The 18,081-nt window shown below is 33.9% G+C and overlaps 1 protein-coding gene across 1 annotated transcript; it reads left to right on the forward strand.

The window, feature by feature from the left end:
* Positions 1-8,182: 8,182 nt before the first annotated feature.
* Positions 8,183-17,324, forward strand: LOC129969639 (astacin-like metalloprotease toxin 5). The gene is made up of 6 exons (XM_056084289.1): positions 8,183-8,292; positions 10,639-10,691; positions 11,265-11,346; positions 12,718-12,835; positions 15,328-15,512; positions 17,095-17,324. The coding sequence occupies exons 1-6, from the start codon at positions 8,193-8,195 to the stop codon at positions 17,322-17,324; spliced, it is 768 nt and encodes a 255-aa protein (XP_055940264.1). The 5' UTR covers positions 8,183-8,192.
* The last annotated feature ends 757 nt before the right edge of the window (positions 17,325-18,081 follow it).

The raw sequence follows: 18,081 nt of genomic DNA on the forward strand, positions 1-18,081 counted from the left end.
AATGAATGGGAGAAAAACACTTTTTAAAATGTATTGAAAATTATTTCTGTCAATAAAGATTTTTTTTGTTGAATGCATGCTTGATGGTTTTGGGATAGTTAATTTCATTTTTATCTTCTTTTATTAGAAATATTGTAATCGTCAAAAAATTCAAATTTGAGTTATTCAACTTCATGTGTTAGACATCTCTGAGTTTGAAAAAGACATTGTAGTGATCACAGTGCCATCTTTCATTCATTTCATTCTAAAGCGCATCCCTATCGCTAAATTGGTGACCCGGACGTGATCCTTGTTCACTAAGGGGATACTCATGTAGTGATCGTAGCGCTATCTTTCATTCATGTCATTCTAAAGCGCATCCCTATCGCTAAAACATCTTTGAAAACTGTCGGTCCATCTGTCTGTCTGTGACAAAGATAACTCTAAAACGCTTTGAGCAATGAAGATGTAATTTCATATATACAGGTTGTCCCACAAGGTAGGCAAGTATGACGAGTATTTTTATTTATAACATGGGGGTCCCCGAATATAGCGTCATATTCTAATTAAAGTGTGCAGATTGTATCATGAAAATTTCCAGAAATAGGAAAAGAAACCCCAAGTGAAAATCAATGTTTATTGAGAACCTTCAATACAACAGATTTTCGAAATGTCGGCCGTTCGAATAAATGACATGGTGAGGTCTGGAATAGAAGTTCGCAACTGATTTCTGAAAAACATCTGTTCCAATTTCTTCGACCTCGGTTTCAATTTCTGCTTTCAAGTCGTCCAATGTTGAGAGCTGTGTGAGATACATTGTGTCTTTCAGACATCCCATAAAAAGTCTCACGGGTTAAGATCTGGCGAGTAAGGTGGCCACTTTATATCATGCCTGTTCTCATAACCCGATCAGTCTATCTTGAAAATGTTCTCTAAGAGATAGAAATTTCGCTGAGTGAGGTGAGGTCTATGATTACCTTACATAAACGAATAATCGCTTATCTTGTTTATTCCATGCAAGAATGGGATGAAACCGTCATTCAGCACGTCAAAATAAGCATCACCGGTGACATTTTCGATAAAAAAGAAAAACTAGCCCAATGACGCCTTCGGCAGATAACGCACGTCAAACTGTGAGCCTAAGTGAGTGCAGTGGCTGAACTATTGCATGATGGGGATTTTCAGTGGCACAGAACCCCCAGTTCTGTTTGTTAACATATCTTTGGAGGCTGAAATACGCCTCGTTATTGAACCAGATCCGATTAAAATCACTTTAGCCACATTCAAACGTATTAATCATCGTGCCTGCAGAATCAAACCTCCTTAAACCATCCAAATCGGTCACAGGTGAAGGATTTGAATTTTGTAAAGGAACAGAACCGTATAAGAATTTGCATATTCACTTGCAGACGCACTTTTCCTCTCAATGGCTGTCACACATTTCCATAGTCACTTAGGGAAGCTTTCATGTTGTGCAATCGTCGAATGCATCGTCATTTGGAATACAAACTGTTGGATTCGTAACTGACGTTCTTCGCATAATTAGACTATGACGCTATATTCGGGGACCCCACTTTTTATATATCAAAATATTGTTCTTGACGTGTTGTATCTGAATCTGTAAATATTAGACGCTGCATACCTTGTGGGACACCCTGTATATATATATATATATATATATATATATATATATATATATATATATATATATATATATATATATATATATATATATATATATATATATATATATATATATATATGGTCTTAACACAAAATTTGTAGATTTCTATCAAATTGTGACCAAAATCTGTTTGGAGGAAGTCTGTCTGTCCGACTGTTCAAATATAAGTTAGCACTATAACTACGAAATGAAGAGAGCTAGATAGATAAAATTTAGTATATAGATATAAAATAAATAGTGTAGGCGTCTATCAAATTTTGTGCTAAATCTAACTACGGGTTGCCCGTCTGTCGGTCTATGCTTTCAGAAATATGTAAACACGATAACTGAAAAACTCAATGACTTCAATATATGAAATTTGGTATGTGCCAAGTGAAGTTTTGTGTCAAAGTTTTCTTTCATTCGATTGTGAAAAACGTATCTAAAACACAAATTCGATTTTCGGATACTGTTTCACCACATGCCAAGAATTAGTCGCCAAATGACTCGCCGAGAATTACAGATAGATTGAGAAAAAATGTTGAATCCACTTCAAAGTTTAATATTTCGTTACTGTATGCAAATGTGATGACAGGAAGTCTTCGTTATAACATCTTGATTAGAGAGTAGGCGAGAAATTTTTGTGGAAGACCACTCCTGCTGGTTTTATTTTAAGTTTCATTTGGCTGTCTTGATGTTGTTTTGGATTGAAGATAGATAACACCAGTAAAAATGCTTTAACTTTAAACAAATATTTTTTCATTATCAAGCTAGTCATCCAGAGGTATATAGAAACTTCCTACACGTTATACATGAAAAGATTAAGGAAAAAAAAAGGAATTGCTGAAACTATATATAGCGTACTGATTAGATACTTTCATATTAAACCTACTGCTACCGGCCGAATGATTGTTTTTCAAAAGCATTACCATTGTATCGATGAAGTATCGGTACATTGAATGTGATGCCAGGTTTAGACTCGGCCAGTTATAAGACGGCCAATAGGTAGCGCATGCGCAGAAAGGGATGGATTTATGTTTGGCACAATTTTATAAGATAGATTCAGGCATTCCATGCTTGGCTATCAATTGTCATTTTAACGTCTCTGAATTTCTCTTTTTCACTGTTCATCGCATTAAAATGATGGATATTTACAAAAAGAAACTTGGTAAAATAAAAAGAAAGGTAACCATACCTAAATTTGGAAATCTATAGAAAAGAAGTGGCAATTAAAATAAAAAAGAACACAGCCTCGCATCAGAAAGAGCAAAAAATGTCGGAATTAATCTACGATAAAAGATTAATTTTTTTCATGTCAAAAAAAAATCCGCCAAACTCTACAAACACACGCGCAATGAGAAATAAATAAATAAAAAATATATAATAGCATGTTGTTGTCTCAACGGGACAATTACTTGTCATCGACCGATCAGCATTTTTTAATCTTTCTATGCATGCGCTGCCTACAGGTTAAATGTAAACACGGCATTCGTTCATTGATATAATCTTTTTAATTTCTGTCGACAGTAAAGTAAAAACTTTGATGTAAGCATTAGTCATCAATTAAATCAGCGAGGATGCGAGAAAAATGATATGAAAACCCAGAAGTAATTTAAGTAACATTTCCTTTGGAGAGAAAAAAGAGTGAAATCAGGTAAAAATAGGACAGAAAATAAAATCGAGCATAATTTTGGTTTTTGCATCAGTCAGCGATTTAATCAGACACTGATAATATTTAAAATATGAAGATGCAGAGAAAAATGATACGAAAAACAAGAAGTAATTAAATATAGCTTTCTTTTGAGAAAAAAGTGAAGTCAGAAAAAAAAAATACTGGACAAAAAATAAAATCATTCGACGAAATTAAAGGTAGGGATATTTCAAAGATGCATGAATGGGACAAAGATAAAATATTGTCTTTACAGACGATAAGTAAAAGCATAAAAAAAGACTCATGTTTCTCCTATCATTTTAAAACTGGATTCCTTCTCGGGCGAGTTCGTTCCTCAAAAACCAATTCCTTATTTCTGTTGCTAATTATATTTAAATAGTTTGGAGAAGGGGGTGTCAGCTTAATTCTAATCATTTGATCGCGGTTCAAAATTACGAGGTCCTTCCCGAAATAACCCTAGTGTAGCTTTAAAACGGAATGTTAATATAATTATACTAAACTTCTGATACAAGCTGCGCAGATAGTATGTAGAATCTTTTGTCCTTTGTCTTCAGCAATGCAAGAGAATCACGAGATTAAACACTTAAAACATCGAAATATGTTATTGTAGTAAGAAAATCTATTAATAAAAATTTAGTCAAAAATAATTTTAAAAATTGTCAAAATTCAGGTAAAAAATTACACGGTAGCTAAATTAATAGCATTCGAAAGAAAAATTTTTGAATTTGAAAATGACGTAGAAATAAATTTTGTGTTTTAATATTTTCGGAGATTATTGAAAAAGAATGTAAAACTTTTGTTTAATTTTAAAAAAAATTAAAATTTCAAAAAGAAAAAAAATCCTTTTTAAGTGAGCATTGTCTTTTTTATAAAATATATCTATTTCAAATTTCAAAATTCTAGCTCTCATAGTCTCTCCTATAGAGCGCCCTAATCCCATACTTCCATTTATAAATATCATCATTATTGTTGTGACTGAAGATGATCTTTTATCTATAAACTATTTATTTTACATTATGTACAGGATCTATTCAAAAACGTAAACATGGATGAAATTCTACACTAATTCCTCTTCCGTTGCCAGTATCGCTAGCTGAATAACAAGTTACATAATTAGAAAAGACAACAGGAAATGCGAAATATAAAATGAGTGGCAACATTCTCCCACCTTTTGTATTGCAGACAAACACTTTAAAGCAATACAAAACATAAACAAATTATTACACATTGCATTACAAACTCAAAACCTTATATCTGACATTACAAAATTAAAAATTATTAACAGTTCACAAATTCAGTCTTTTAACAGGAATTAATGGACGGCCACATCGAGATTTCTTTACTTCCTCGAGAACATCAGCAGCAGTAGAGCCTGGGTTTGCGCAGCTATATCAGTTCCTTGGTGGTCCTCGATGAGATGGTCACTAGCTCTGAGCTCCAAAGCATAAATTCGTTGAAGTGGTCGTATGATCTCACCACTGGCTAGTCGTAATTTAGCCACACGCTCCACGCCGTCCTTGGCTGGAAACAATTCGATCACTTGATCCAAAGGCCAATTCATTCGGTTTGGGTTCTTTGATTCAACTATGACGATTTCTCCCGGAGTCTATATTTATGTTCAAGTTCTACAGGCAACACCTCGTCAAAGCCTATTTTTCCTCTCCAAGCTTCTTGCATAAGCAATTTTGGTAACAATAAAACTGGAGCCGTAAAGTTAATCGGATCGTATACACTGTTGATCACAGATAGCAGTATCCTTTTTGTAACTGGCGTTTCTTGGGTGCAATCTATATTTGCTGGTAGCTTGCAAGAGAATTCGTCGCTGATTACATCCTGTGGTGAATTGCATATAAGCCAGTAACAGCGCTTCTACCCGAACAGCTGCTTTAGTAAAATCGGATCGTTACTGGACTGCTGACCCAGGTTCTATTCTAACGCGTTTCATACCTCTTCATTGGTGACCTCGGACGCTGAACCTTCAACCTTCGTACAGCTGTTGTGACGCCATCTACCCGCAACTAAAGTCGTCAGACTCACTTGACGCAGCAAAAAACCCAAAGCCGCAGACACACTTGGCGCATTATCATCCACACACGCTCGCCATAACGCTCGGCGCTATTCAAACTGGGTATAGGCCCATTAAGACAACAGCTACTAATAACTAAATACATCACCACTCAATATCCATATCGTTCGTCTCCCCTTCGACTCACTGGAGGGAGAGTATTGTGGTGAATTGCATATAAGCCAGTAACAGCGCTTCTACCCGAACAGCTGTTTTAGTAAAATCGGATCGTTACTGGACTGCTAACCCAAAGGTCCCAGGTTCTATCTTAACGCGTCTCATACCTCTTCAATCCCAACTCGGCCCAAGTACCATTTGCTTATCTTGATCTTCCTTAGAGTCATTAGAAGCCCAACAGCGCAATTCAAATGCGCCTTCTTTCATTATTTCTATGGATTGCGATTTCAGTTGTTCCAGTTCTGTAGCGTCATTAACATTCGTAACTAAATTGTCCACGTAGAATCCTTCTTTCAAATGACCAATTGTCTTCCCGAGGCTCTCTGTCTGGAATTTTTCTCGTTCAAGATGGTAATTTATAGTGGCATTCAGCGGAAAAAGGCGGAAACGCCGAAGACTACTCGACAATGACGATAAATTCTTATTTCCGAGCATCCAGTGTTCTCCCACCATAAAAATCTTAGGACATCTCTATCTTCAGTTCTCAAACGTATCTGTAGAAATGCCTGTTTCACATCTGCAATTACACCTATGGCACAAGAACGAAATCTTGACGCAGTATTTTATGTATAAGACTTGGGCCCGCACTTAAGTATTCATTCAAGGAGGCAAATCCCGGTTTCTTGAAAGAAGCGTCGAAAACTGGGCGAACCTTTGTGGTATTGCTTGATGGCTTAATGACGGGTCTGCGAGGTAGGTAATGGACTTCCTTGGCAAGCTGATCTATTGGGACAGCTTCTAAAATACATTCTGCCTCCCACTTTTTAAATACGTTATCGTAGGCTTCAAAATAATTTTCGTTTATCAAACGCTTAGTTGCTGTACGAAGTCTGGATTCTGCTGCGTCGTATTTATCATATAGAGCAGGATGTCCAGATAGCCATGGTAAAGCTACTTAATATCTTTGATCTTTACAGATCCTAATTGTTTCCTTAAAATGGATCAAAGTTTCTTCTTCAAGAAGGCTTTCATTTATCTTCTCCATGGGATCTGTAATGCCCAAACTTCCAGGTTCCACATTTTAGGCACGTCCATATTTTATAAGCTTAATGTGACTAGGTTAACAACTTCCACCAACTTCTAACTCTAGGAGAAGTAGTCGTAACTTCGCAAGCATTAGTCGTAACTCTAGGAGAAGTAGTCGTAACTCTACAAGCAGTAGTCGTAATTTCATGAGCTCTAGGAGCAGTAGTTGTAACTCCACGAGCAGTAGTCGTAACTCTAGGAGCAGTGTCGTAACTCTAGGAGCAGTGTCGTAACTCTAGGAGCAGTAGTCGTAACTCCACGAGCATTGGCCTGTGAGGAAGCTAATGACCTGACTTCGAAATTTTATTCCGAATCTCATCTAAACGTAAGAATTTATCTTGTAACTGAGAGTTCAATGCGCGCAGCTTGTCGCCATCCTTGGCGTCTTCTTCCTTCGCCAAACATTCCTTCAACTTGTTCGCCATAGCCGTAAACGAAGTTCTTAACGACTTTCGTTTTGATTTCAAAGCATCCATATTCACATGAAAACTTAAAATAGTTTCTTAAAATGATTCATAATAAATTGAATTCGTAATAAAGTGAAAATGATTCGTAATAAAGTGAATATACTTTCGGAAACTTAAATCACTTTCGTAAACTTCATATCGTAACTCATACGTAGTAATTTAAATTATGCGTACCTGCACATTTTATAGTTCTGAATTCTTCGAAAGCAAAATTCTGTCCTGCAGCGGACGCCAATTTGTTGTGATTGAAGACGATCTTTTATCTATAAACTATTTATTTTACATTATGTACAGGAACTATTTCAAAAACGTATACATGGATGAAATTCTACACTAATTCCTCTTCCGTTGCCAGTATCGCTAGCTGAATAACAAGTTACATAATTAGAAAAGACAACAGGAAGTGCGAAATATAAAATGAGTGGCAACAATTATATTCATACTTAGAATTTGGAGGCTCTAGCTCTTATAATCTGCTCTATAGAGCGCCCCCACCCCCAAACTTCCTTTTATAAATATCATCATTAGATTCATATATGGAATTTGAAAGGACTAGCTCTTATTGTCCGCTCTATAGAGCACCCACAGCCCCGAACTTCCTTTTATAAATATCATCGTTAGATTAATACTTAGAATTTGGAAGCTCTAACTCTTATAGTTTGTCATATAGAGAGTCCCCAATCCCATACTTCCATTTATAAATATCATCATTAGATTCATACTTAGAATTTGGAAACTCTAATTCCTTTTATAAATATCATCATTAAATTCATAATTAGAATTTCTATTATAACAAAATTATTAGCAACAATATGGATTTTGAGATATGAATATTTTTTAATATTACATCATGAATATTTACAACTTTTAATCCCATTATTTTTTAATACCTAGAAGAAGCACAAGGGAGCTCAGCAAATTATGACAAATAATCTATTCTCTTTTTTTATTAATTAGATGTTTAATCAACAAATAAAGACGAACTATCTAAATTTTATCTGGAGAATCATCGCCAGACTTATCACTATCGGGCATCAATCTAAGAAAAGACGCTGACAGATGGAAGATGTGGAGATAATTTGTTAGCATTTAAGCTAAGACCACATCTGTGAGAGACAAGTGTTGAATTTTCACTCAGCAAAAATGTTGTGGAAACTTCTGATTGCTGTTAGCTCTATTTTGAGCCGACCTTTCAATCATTCTCCTCCAACTCCTCTAGGACCTCAAAGTGCATACGAAAGACGTAAGTTAATAACTTATTTGGGCTTATAAATTAGTAATAAAAAAGTGTGTGTATGTTTGTCTTGTAGTGCTCTATACAAGAGACTGTTTAATTTCAAATTTAGCGCAAATGTATGTTGGCATACATGAATGTGCACCTCGGAGCATTTTAATTACAATTAGATTTTCTAAAATAATTTTCTTTATAATTATCTATTATTTAATAATTAATTAATTATTAAATTTACGATAAATATACAATTTTAATTAGAAAAATGTTGAAAACTAAACATTTTTTTTTCTTTCAAAAATTTTGTTGCACAATTATCTTTCTTGTGTCTTAAAATGCGATAGATTTTTTTTCTATCATATAAGTTTAGCTGTAGAATTTTTCTATGAGTTTACAAAAGCTTATGGTAAATAGATTAATGAAAAATTATGCTTAACTTTTAATTAATACAGCAAAGAAATTGAAATCATTCCCGCTGTTATCAGAAATGTCGATTCTCTTTCATTCTCGGAAATTAAAGAGAAAAAAAAAGATTATATATATTTTTTTCTTATTTTAATTTTACTTACTACATTTCCTCATTTTAGTAATCACAATATTAATTCATTTACTATTGTAATTCTTAAAATAAGAAATGTATAATAAGCGTGTATGTAATCATTCGATGCATAATTAATACATGGGCAGGGATAGACTGGTTGGTAGGGTGTTGGATTCGAGTCAATTGGGTTGCGAGTACTAACCACGCCAGCCGAAGACTCTCCGTGTGTGTGGTGGCTGGCGCATGCATAAACCTCTCGTGGTCACAATGTACTCCATGTCGAGAGTAATACCTTTGGGGGTATTGGACCAGGTGTGATCGTTCACTGATTCAGGTCTCAATTTCGATTTGTGGAAGAATGAATGAAATGCATGAATGATGCCCGCCCTGTAAAATGGGTTGTGACGTCTGTGTAGCTAAGGCGTACTCTTAGCCCTAGATGGCGCTTCTGAGAAAACAGGCCTTGGCTTAAAATCACTGAATTCTAAAGTCAGTGGACTTTTCTATGACAAGTGCCATTAAAAACAACAACATAATTAATACATTTTCTTATTTAATTTTAAATAACACATTTTATTGCAAAGAAGTTGAAATCATTCCCTCTGTTATCACAAATGTTGATTCTCTTTCAGTCCTCTGTTATCACAAATGTTGATTCTCTTCCATTCTTGGAAATTATGGGAAAAAGATTTTGTACATTTTTTTTCTTATTCCTTGGTAAGTTTGTTACGAAATGTTTTTTGTTGCATTTCAATTTTTTTTCTTCAATTTTTTGAATACAAAGCATATGAAGAGAAAGTACAGTAATCGTCAAAAAATTCGAACTCGAGATTTTCTTCAAGGTTCAATCTGTCGAAGAGTGACCAGTGCAGTTGTGGTGGGATTGGCACGACACTTCATTATGCTACGGAATGCATCCTCACAATCTCTTGGCATATGAAAAAACCATCACCAAGCCATGAACAAAAATGGTTGAAAAGAGTCGCCAACAACTTCCTCTCCAGGCACAAAATCCATAGGATAATTAAATTTATCACTGAAAATAGATATCTTTTCTTGTCCCCATAGCTCTCAACTTCAAGTGTCATACTCACAAAGACCAAGGGAAAAAATAAGCCTCACAGTCTCTTATCATATATTTGCTGTCATAAATATCAATCAAACTCAGTTTTTCTTTGTTACCATTAACCAAATTATTTTCCCATTGATTTTTATAACTATATCCTCATCTATTATGTCATGATAGACACACAGAATTCATGTATAAACACAGAATACATGTGTTTTTTTCTTATATTTTATCTTTCTGAATATTATTATTCCAAATAATTTCTCTTTAATTTTTCAAAGTTGAAAATCCTTGTAAAATATTTAATTTTATTATCAGTGTTTGTAAATTCTGCGCATAGTTATTTTTGATTTTTCTACTGTAAATATTTTGGTATTTAATAAAATTCCCTTCACATGCCCATCAAACATTTCAGAGACCAGAATGATTACGGATAAGGGAGTATGAAACGGCTTTCTGTTCTATTGATTTTGGAATTGTTACATCCTCTTATTCAATTAATACTTTCTAAATATTTCAACTGAATTTCAAAAATGCCTTGGAGAATATTTCGATGACAAATTTGTTCGCTTTATTCAAAATAGAAACTATTTCCTATTTATTTACTTCAGTTTTGTGGGTAATACCATTACTTTTTTTTTTCATTACTTAATTGTTTATTTTTCCTTTTTTTGACTTTCAGATTTTTATGTATCTATAGAAAATAAAATAATTCAATGAAACTAATCATAGAATTTCTTATTTTCAGAGCTCGCCTATAAGGCATTTTATGGAGACCATGGAGAACCAATGATTGAAGAAGTAGGTAACATTTCATCTTTGAAATAACTAATGAACAGACTTCCTTTATGCTACTTGAATGCGCTAGTTGGTAAAATGTTTAAAAGAAGCAATTATAAGCTCTAATGGAAGGACAGGGACAGGAAATTCCCCCGCTCTTTAAACTAGATAGATGATTTATTGAATATGCACCTTAAAAAGCCTTTGTTATTTTATGACCAGTCCCGTTGGGCAAGATTTACTATGCATTATTTTCAAATTATTAATATTCATTTCAATTTCGAATGTTAGAAAACCATAACAAGAGTTGCACATTTTGACTTTTAAATGAAATAAAACAACCAGTTATACAGTAAATTACAATTACACAATAACAATTCTGCATTTAGCCAATACTTAAATTTATAGCTTAACATTAATTAATTCTCGAGGTCGGTAGGTAGACATGCTCACAGTCTTGCAGCTAGCATCATACTGCCGTACTTAAGATTGGCGGGGGTTGGGGTTGGCGCTTGATTGGTGCATTGGCATTATTAGAGAGTCTTTCAAATGTTTATTTTTCTCGAATAATTCAATTATCGTTTTCCATTTCAGGCTGGCTTGAAGGATAATGACACCCGTTGGCATGGGTACCCAGGCAATCCAGTGGTTCCCTACGTACTGGATAGAAGTTTAGGCAAGATTCCTACTTTTGACTCTTGAGAAGTTATTTTTCATAATTCTCCTTTCTGAAATTTTTTTATGGCCATCTAATATTTTGTTTTACAAAAACATGTCGATTATATTTCTATCAATCTGCAGATACATTCAAAGTTTTAAAGTAATTTAATATATATATTTCGTATTAGTCAAAATATTTAATTTGTATTGTAAATATGATAGTATTTATGTAGGACGGCGTCTAGGATAAAGTGAATTTTTTGACAAAAGGAATAATAATATCTGAATTAAACTAACAATTAACTATTAAGACTACATATAATTAAACCTTTCAATACTTACACTATTTATAGAAATGTGATAAGACAATTGAATTAGGAGCAGGGTTCACCTGGGAGATGGGGATGCCAAACATGGTAAAGCATAAAAAAGGTTTGCTTCCGTTTTTTTTTCTTTTAAAACGAAGCACGCTAACAGCGTCAGACTTCACACGTCCATTCGAGATTTTAGAATCGACTGTTACTCTTTTAGGACCTCCCAGGAGCCCTGACGTCACATGTGCGCGAGCTTCTCCCATTAGATGCCAAAAACCCAGCCAGATCCGACTTGACATGATTGGCATCGCCATCTCTTACAATCGAAACCAACTAAATACTTCAATTAATTAACAAAATTTTGGGTAATTTTTAACTTATTAATGCTTTATTTAAAATTACAAAAAAAATATTTTGAGAGGTTCATTCTCATTCTTTAAAATATATATGTGCAATGTCTGGTAGCCCTTTGTGGAAGGATCTGGTCTGTAGACATACATAAACTTTCATATTTATTATTAGTAAAGATAATTGCTTTTTAATTTGATACAATTCTTATACCGTTTATTAAGTCATCTATAATGCTTATTTTCCCGCATTTATACAGAGAATATACTTTATAATTGCCAAAATATATATACTGTTTCATTATTTAAAAATGGCTCTACATTAATCAGTCTGTCCTGTATTTCACGTATGCACGCTCAGAGAGAAGAGAGAGAGACGAGTAACAAGGGCACCAATGTTTGATAGAAAGTAAGCGAGAGAGAGAGAGAGAGAGAGAGACAAGCAACAAGGGCACCGATGTTTGATAGAAAGTAAGCGAGAGAGAGAGAGAGAGACGAGCAACAAGGGCGTTCATGCTTGGGAAAGAGAGAGAGAGAGAGAATCTTCATTATTAATAAAGATAAAAAAGAATGTAGTTAATATTTTTTTATTTAGTTCTCTAGAAGTTTGAAAATAAAACTCAACTATGATATCAAAATTTGAATATTAGTGCTATGATTCCTATATTATTGATTTTTTTTGTTTGAGTTCTAAAAAGAAATGCAGCAATTTTTATATTGTTTCAGATCAATCAATGAAAGACCTAATTAAGGACGCTATTGAACAGTACCACCAGAATACATGCATTAAATTCAAAATCAGAACCAATGAACCAGACTATGTTAATATATTCGCAGGTCGTGGGTAAGTATAGATCCGTCTATAATAGTACGAATTCTTTATGAATTATTAAACTGATGTTGATCTAATGTTATGGTAGAAGTTAGGCCAAATTTGCCACTCATTTCCCAAATAGATTAAATTCATAAAACAAGCAAAAAAAAAAGAGAAGAAAAGTTATGAAATAATATACTTTAAAAAAAATAATAATAATTTTATTGATAAACATTGTAGTGTATTTATTTACTTAAGCACGCTACAGAGATTGTCTCCATATACAGAGTGCATGAATCAAAAATACAGAAGGAACACAAGCTTCAAAGCAAATTAAAACATACATAAAACAAATAACATATATAAAAAAATTTTTAAGTCAATTCCTACTAAGGTCAACAAATTTTTTTTATTTTAGTTACTTTTTATTAAATAATTAAAATTAATATAAGTATGCATATACATATGACATAATTACAATATTAAGTCGTAAAATGTTTTAATTGAATTTCTACTTAGTTTCTTATATTATTTATGATCGGGTGTCGCGTTAGTAGTCTCAGAGCTTGGTGACAAACTTGGCGACCTCTTGGCGATAGATTTGGTGACTTTGGCAACCAAATGGAAATTGATTATTTAGTCACATGAATTATGTCTTTCTTCGTCAATTACGTTTAAAGTCCAATCCTGTCGATTTGATCTTAAATTTTTATAGTAATGCTCTTTGATCGGAGGAAAGGATCTCAACAGGTCAATTATATCTTTCCTCTTTGTACTTGTTACCCATTTTCTTAATATTAATGGCATTAAATTCTGAAGTTTTGTTTAATTTTGAATTGGGGTTTCCATGTTTCTAATTTTATCTAAGGCATTTCAACCAATTCACCGCTTGCAACCCCTTTCCAGTGTTATTTTTATGATCATGATAGATGCGTTTTGTGATGGTGGATTTGTATCAGAATAAAAAGTTAAATAATTCTAAAATGAATAATAGTCTCTTCAATTATCAATAAATTGTTTTAATTAAGAGGTTTTGATTCTTGTTTTAGCGTAAATGTACAGACAATATAAAAACTGTGCGATACCCCGACCTAACCAGTGGCAGTGCGGGAAACTTGATGGGGTCAACCCCACCTAGGATGAAGAAACAAACTACACTTGATGCCAATAAAGTGTAGTTGAATCCTTGCAAATAGTAATAAATTACCTTCTAGAGAAAACGCAATTGGTACAGAAAAAAAAAGAAACAGGGGGAAAAAAACATTACATTTTATATTATGTTTTTCTATTAAATATAATTGAGAATTTTGAAAACACATATAATAATTAAAAACAACCGTATTAATTTTTTTAAACATTAGAATAATTTCTTCGTGTATTAAGTATCAATCCTGCATCTCAAAAATAAAGAAATTGCTTTTTACACAATTATTTTAAAAATTGATTTAAAAAGGTAGAATACAATATCATTCTTGACATTCATTTAAGTACTAATGACGCTTTATTTTCTTATACAAGCAATATTTTTCGAATTATAAAACCCTCTGAATTTCATTTGTCACTTCAATATAAAAAATTTAGAACATAAACAAAAGGTGGTTTAGATAATATTAATAGAAACTTCTTTAATACTAATAGAGTAAAAAAAAAAGGAAATTTTTCAAGCAACCTATTCTTATAATGTTGAATCCTCATCATCCTCATATTGTTGAATAGATGAAGTTAGCGTAGATAAATCGTGAGTTAAGTAAAGTCAAATCGCTAAACTAAAAACTTTATTCAAGGAACTGAACCTTACATCGGTTTCTATGAAAATTTGAAATGACTCGAATCTTCCAGATTTAGAAAGATACAGAAATTATAAGAATATTCTAGAACAAACTAGAAATAACAGAGAGTAAATCAATTTTTTAGGCAACTTTCCTTCAGTCAGATACGAACTTCCGGCCTGGTGCTTTCGGTTCTTGACTTTCTACAACCGAGCCATTCAGCCCGCGTAAAAATGGAACACATTATTTTACAGTATCAATAAAATTAGCCTGTCTGCCCACTACAATGAGTCATTTAACGCAAACAAAATATTAGGTGTGATGTACAACTGAAGTCAAAACGTTATAATTCGGGAAATGCTACTAATAATGGGAAATAAAACATATTAAGTAAAGTAAATGTCAGAAAAGAAAGTATATTTTGCTTTATATAATCTGTTCGTAAAGAGGAATATTCAAAATAATTTTAAGCCCATAAAGGGACCAGGAATCTAAAACGGACAAGAAGTCCAGATGGTATGCAGTGGTAAATTGCTGACAAAAGCAGAAAGCAGCCCATCACTTATTGCAGAGCAATAATGGCGGTCAGTGTTCTAGGCCCTTAAAGCGACGTCATTGTTTTCTCGGAGCTATGCTATGCGGTTTCTGCAGGGTTTAATTGTATGATTAACTGCTGTTTTATTGTAAATTCTATAGTTGACGTATTTTAAAACTGTGGTCATACTCCAATGGAGAATCAAATTTATTTTACAGCTGTTACTCGAATAGTATTGGAAAGAGAAAGTATGGTGGCCGTCAAGATGTATCTCTCGGTCTGGGATGTGGGTTCATCGGTACTGTTGTCCACGAATTGGGACATGCCATCGGCTTGAGCCACGAGCACAGCAGATCTGACCGGGACCTCCACATCACTGTATATAAGAACAACATCGCTCCAAGTAAGTTCTTTCTTAAGGTGACTTGGGGAAACTGTAACTGCCTACTCCGAGCCGCCCGAAGGCACACGGAAAAATCATAATGACCGGACAGCCGCAACACTGGTGGGAACTGTGGTTGAGTCCTAAGGGCCATCACCGGCCTTAGGTACAACCCTTCCCTTGGGAAGTATCATCATCTTGGAATTATTACATCAAATGCGCTGTTCCAGTTTAATTTTGGTAGAAGGACGCAATGACACAACATAACATAGTATTATAATATGCACAGCTATGCTTGCCATATGACTATGATTTGGGCGAATTAAAGTAATTGAAATGAATTCTATTGTAATTTTATATCAAAGACGACTTCAACTGAATTGATCAAGACAATTAGAAGGTGCTTCATTCTTCCTTATTAGGTAATTATGAAAGCCCTCAAGTAATTATGAATTAGATAGTTTTTGAAATTAAGGACACATTACAGCATAATACACTTTTAGACATTTGATGGCATGCGCAGTGATGCTTGTCATGTGACTGACATTAGGTGAATCGATTTTGTTAAATAAAAAACTCCTGTTTTAATTTTATCATCAAATAAATCAATGTAAATACATGAGGAAGCTCCAAAGTGTATTATAGATAATTATCAATGCACTGATATAATTTTGAAGCAGGCAATTTTATTACACTACCGCATTTGAAAGTAATCGATATATTTAAGGAGAATTTAACTCTAAACATTAGCAAGAGTATTCTGCTCGATAATCCCAAATTCACTACTTCAACCCGCCCTAAAGCCCTCGGAAAAAACTGAATGACTGCTGCAAGCGAAGAAACATTTGCGGGAACTGCGGATGAATCCTAAAAGCCATCACTGGCCAAGGTACAACCCTTCCCGTCGGAAGAACGTTCCGTCATCGATAGCAGATAACCTCCCCCCCCCTTTTCTCTACCCACCAGGATGATGAGAATTAACCACTATATTGGAAGCTTCTCACCCTCATTTTTGAGGTGCCCCCAGTGGGAGTATTCTGCCCAATAGAAATGAAAACAGTACATTTTTGTATATTTCTCTTTATTTTACTGAAACCGACAAAATGCATGCTAAATTATTCTCTTGCGATTCTATGAGTTCGAGCCTCGCCGGCCGAAGACTCTCTGTGTACATGGTGGTTGGTGCACGTATAAACTTGCGGTAGCTACAAAGTCAGTCACTCAAGTCGAGATCGTACCACTGGGATGTAGTGAATCTCTGATTCAGGTCGAAATTACGATTTGCGGATGGGTGAATGAAATGTATGAATGCAGTTCACCACCTGAAAAGGGCCGTGACGCATGAATAGTTAAAACATACTCTTGACTATAGAGGCCGCTGCTGAAACAAGAACGCTGAAACTCGGCTTAAAATCGCTGACTTTGTCAGCGAGCTTGTCTGTGACAAATTTCATAAGCAACAACACTAGTAATTCACAATTTCTGTCTGGCACCAATTTAAATCGTGTATGGAAAAGTATGCTGTGGAGATCTCAATTTCATATTTTCCGCAACCATTTCGAATACTTATGAACCAACATTTTTATTTCCTGTTCTTTTTTAGATAGAATAGGCCAGTTCAATATAACCGATCCCAAGATTGAATTTAAGACAACCCGGTACAATTGCGAATCTATCATGCACTATGGGGAGTACGCTTTCTCCATCAAGCCTCAGGTACTGAAGTCCATGGAAGCGAAGGATGGAAAGACAAAACTTCTGGAACCTTACGACAAGGCAGGTCTCACTAACACCGACATCCAAATGGTCAAAGATTTGTATGACTGTAAATAGAAAGTCACTCAAATGTTATTTATGAAAACAAAAATAAATAATTAAAATAACGTTTGAAGATTCGACTCATTTTTTTTCACTCGAGTTGTAACACGGTGCTTACAGAAGTTTCATTAAGCCACAAAGGTCCTTAACAATGACAGAATGTAAGTTTATATTGAAAACTAAGTAAAATCCAGCGTAAAGATTAAAAGGATGAGATTTACAGTAGGTGATTACGTTAAAAAGTTGATATTTTTTTTGCAAAAAAATGTAATGTAAATTTTTAAATAAAATGTATTTAATTTTAGAATAGTGTTCTTTATAAAGTCATTTGGTTTTTGTTTCTAAATTCATTTTCGGGGAAATTACATTGATTTTTATGCTTTTGTTTATGCACATTTTAATGTCTTTTTATATTTTTAAATGACATTTTCTCAAATTCTAATTCTTGGTAGAATTTTCTTACGGAAAACCTCATAAATTGAAATCTAATGCATATTATGTAGATTACTATAGGAAGACTACCTATTGCAATGGTTCTATATATACATATAAGAGAAGACGAATTTTTTAACTTCGCTTTTATTCCATCCCGGGAAGCATACTTTATGTACAAGAGACGCGGACAAAACACGTCCGTTCACAGCGAGGTACAAGAACGAAAAAAGGAAAAAAGTTACGAAATATCCTCATGATTATATACTGTTAGGGTCTGATAGGGATTTCTTTACAATTGTCGGGTTATGTAAGGGAATTATAAGGATCTTTTAAAAGA

This window comes from Argiope bruennichi, chromosome 5 (assembly GCF_947563725.1).
Source record: "Argiope bruennichi chromosome 5, qqArgBrue1.1, whole genome shotgun sequence".
NCBI lineage: Eukaryota > Metazoa > Arthropoda > Arachnida > Araneae > Araneidae > Argiope > Argiope bruennichi.

Bases quoted from the DNA above. Each gene is read 5' to 3' on its own strand.
- LOC129969639 (XM_056084289.1), top strand. From the start codon at position 8,193: ATGTTGTGGAAACTTCTGATTGCTGTTAGCTCTATTTTGAGCCGACCT. The intron at 11,347-12,717 runs GCAAGATTCCTA...ATATTGTTTCAG, and splicing joins CGTACTGGATAGAAGTTTAG to ATCAATCAATGAAAGACCTA. The intron at 15,513-17,094 runs GTAAGTTCTTTC...GTTCTTTTTTAG, and splicing joins TAAGAACAACATCGCTCCAA to ATAGAATAGGCCAGTTCAAT.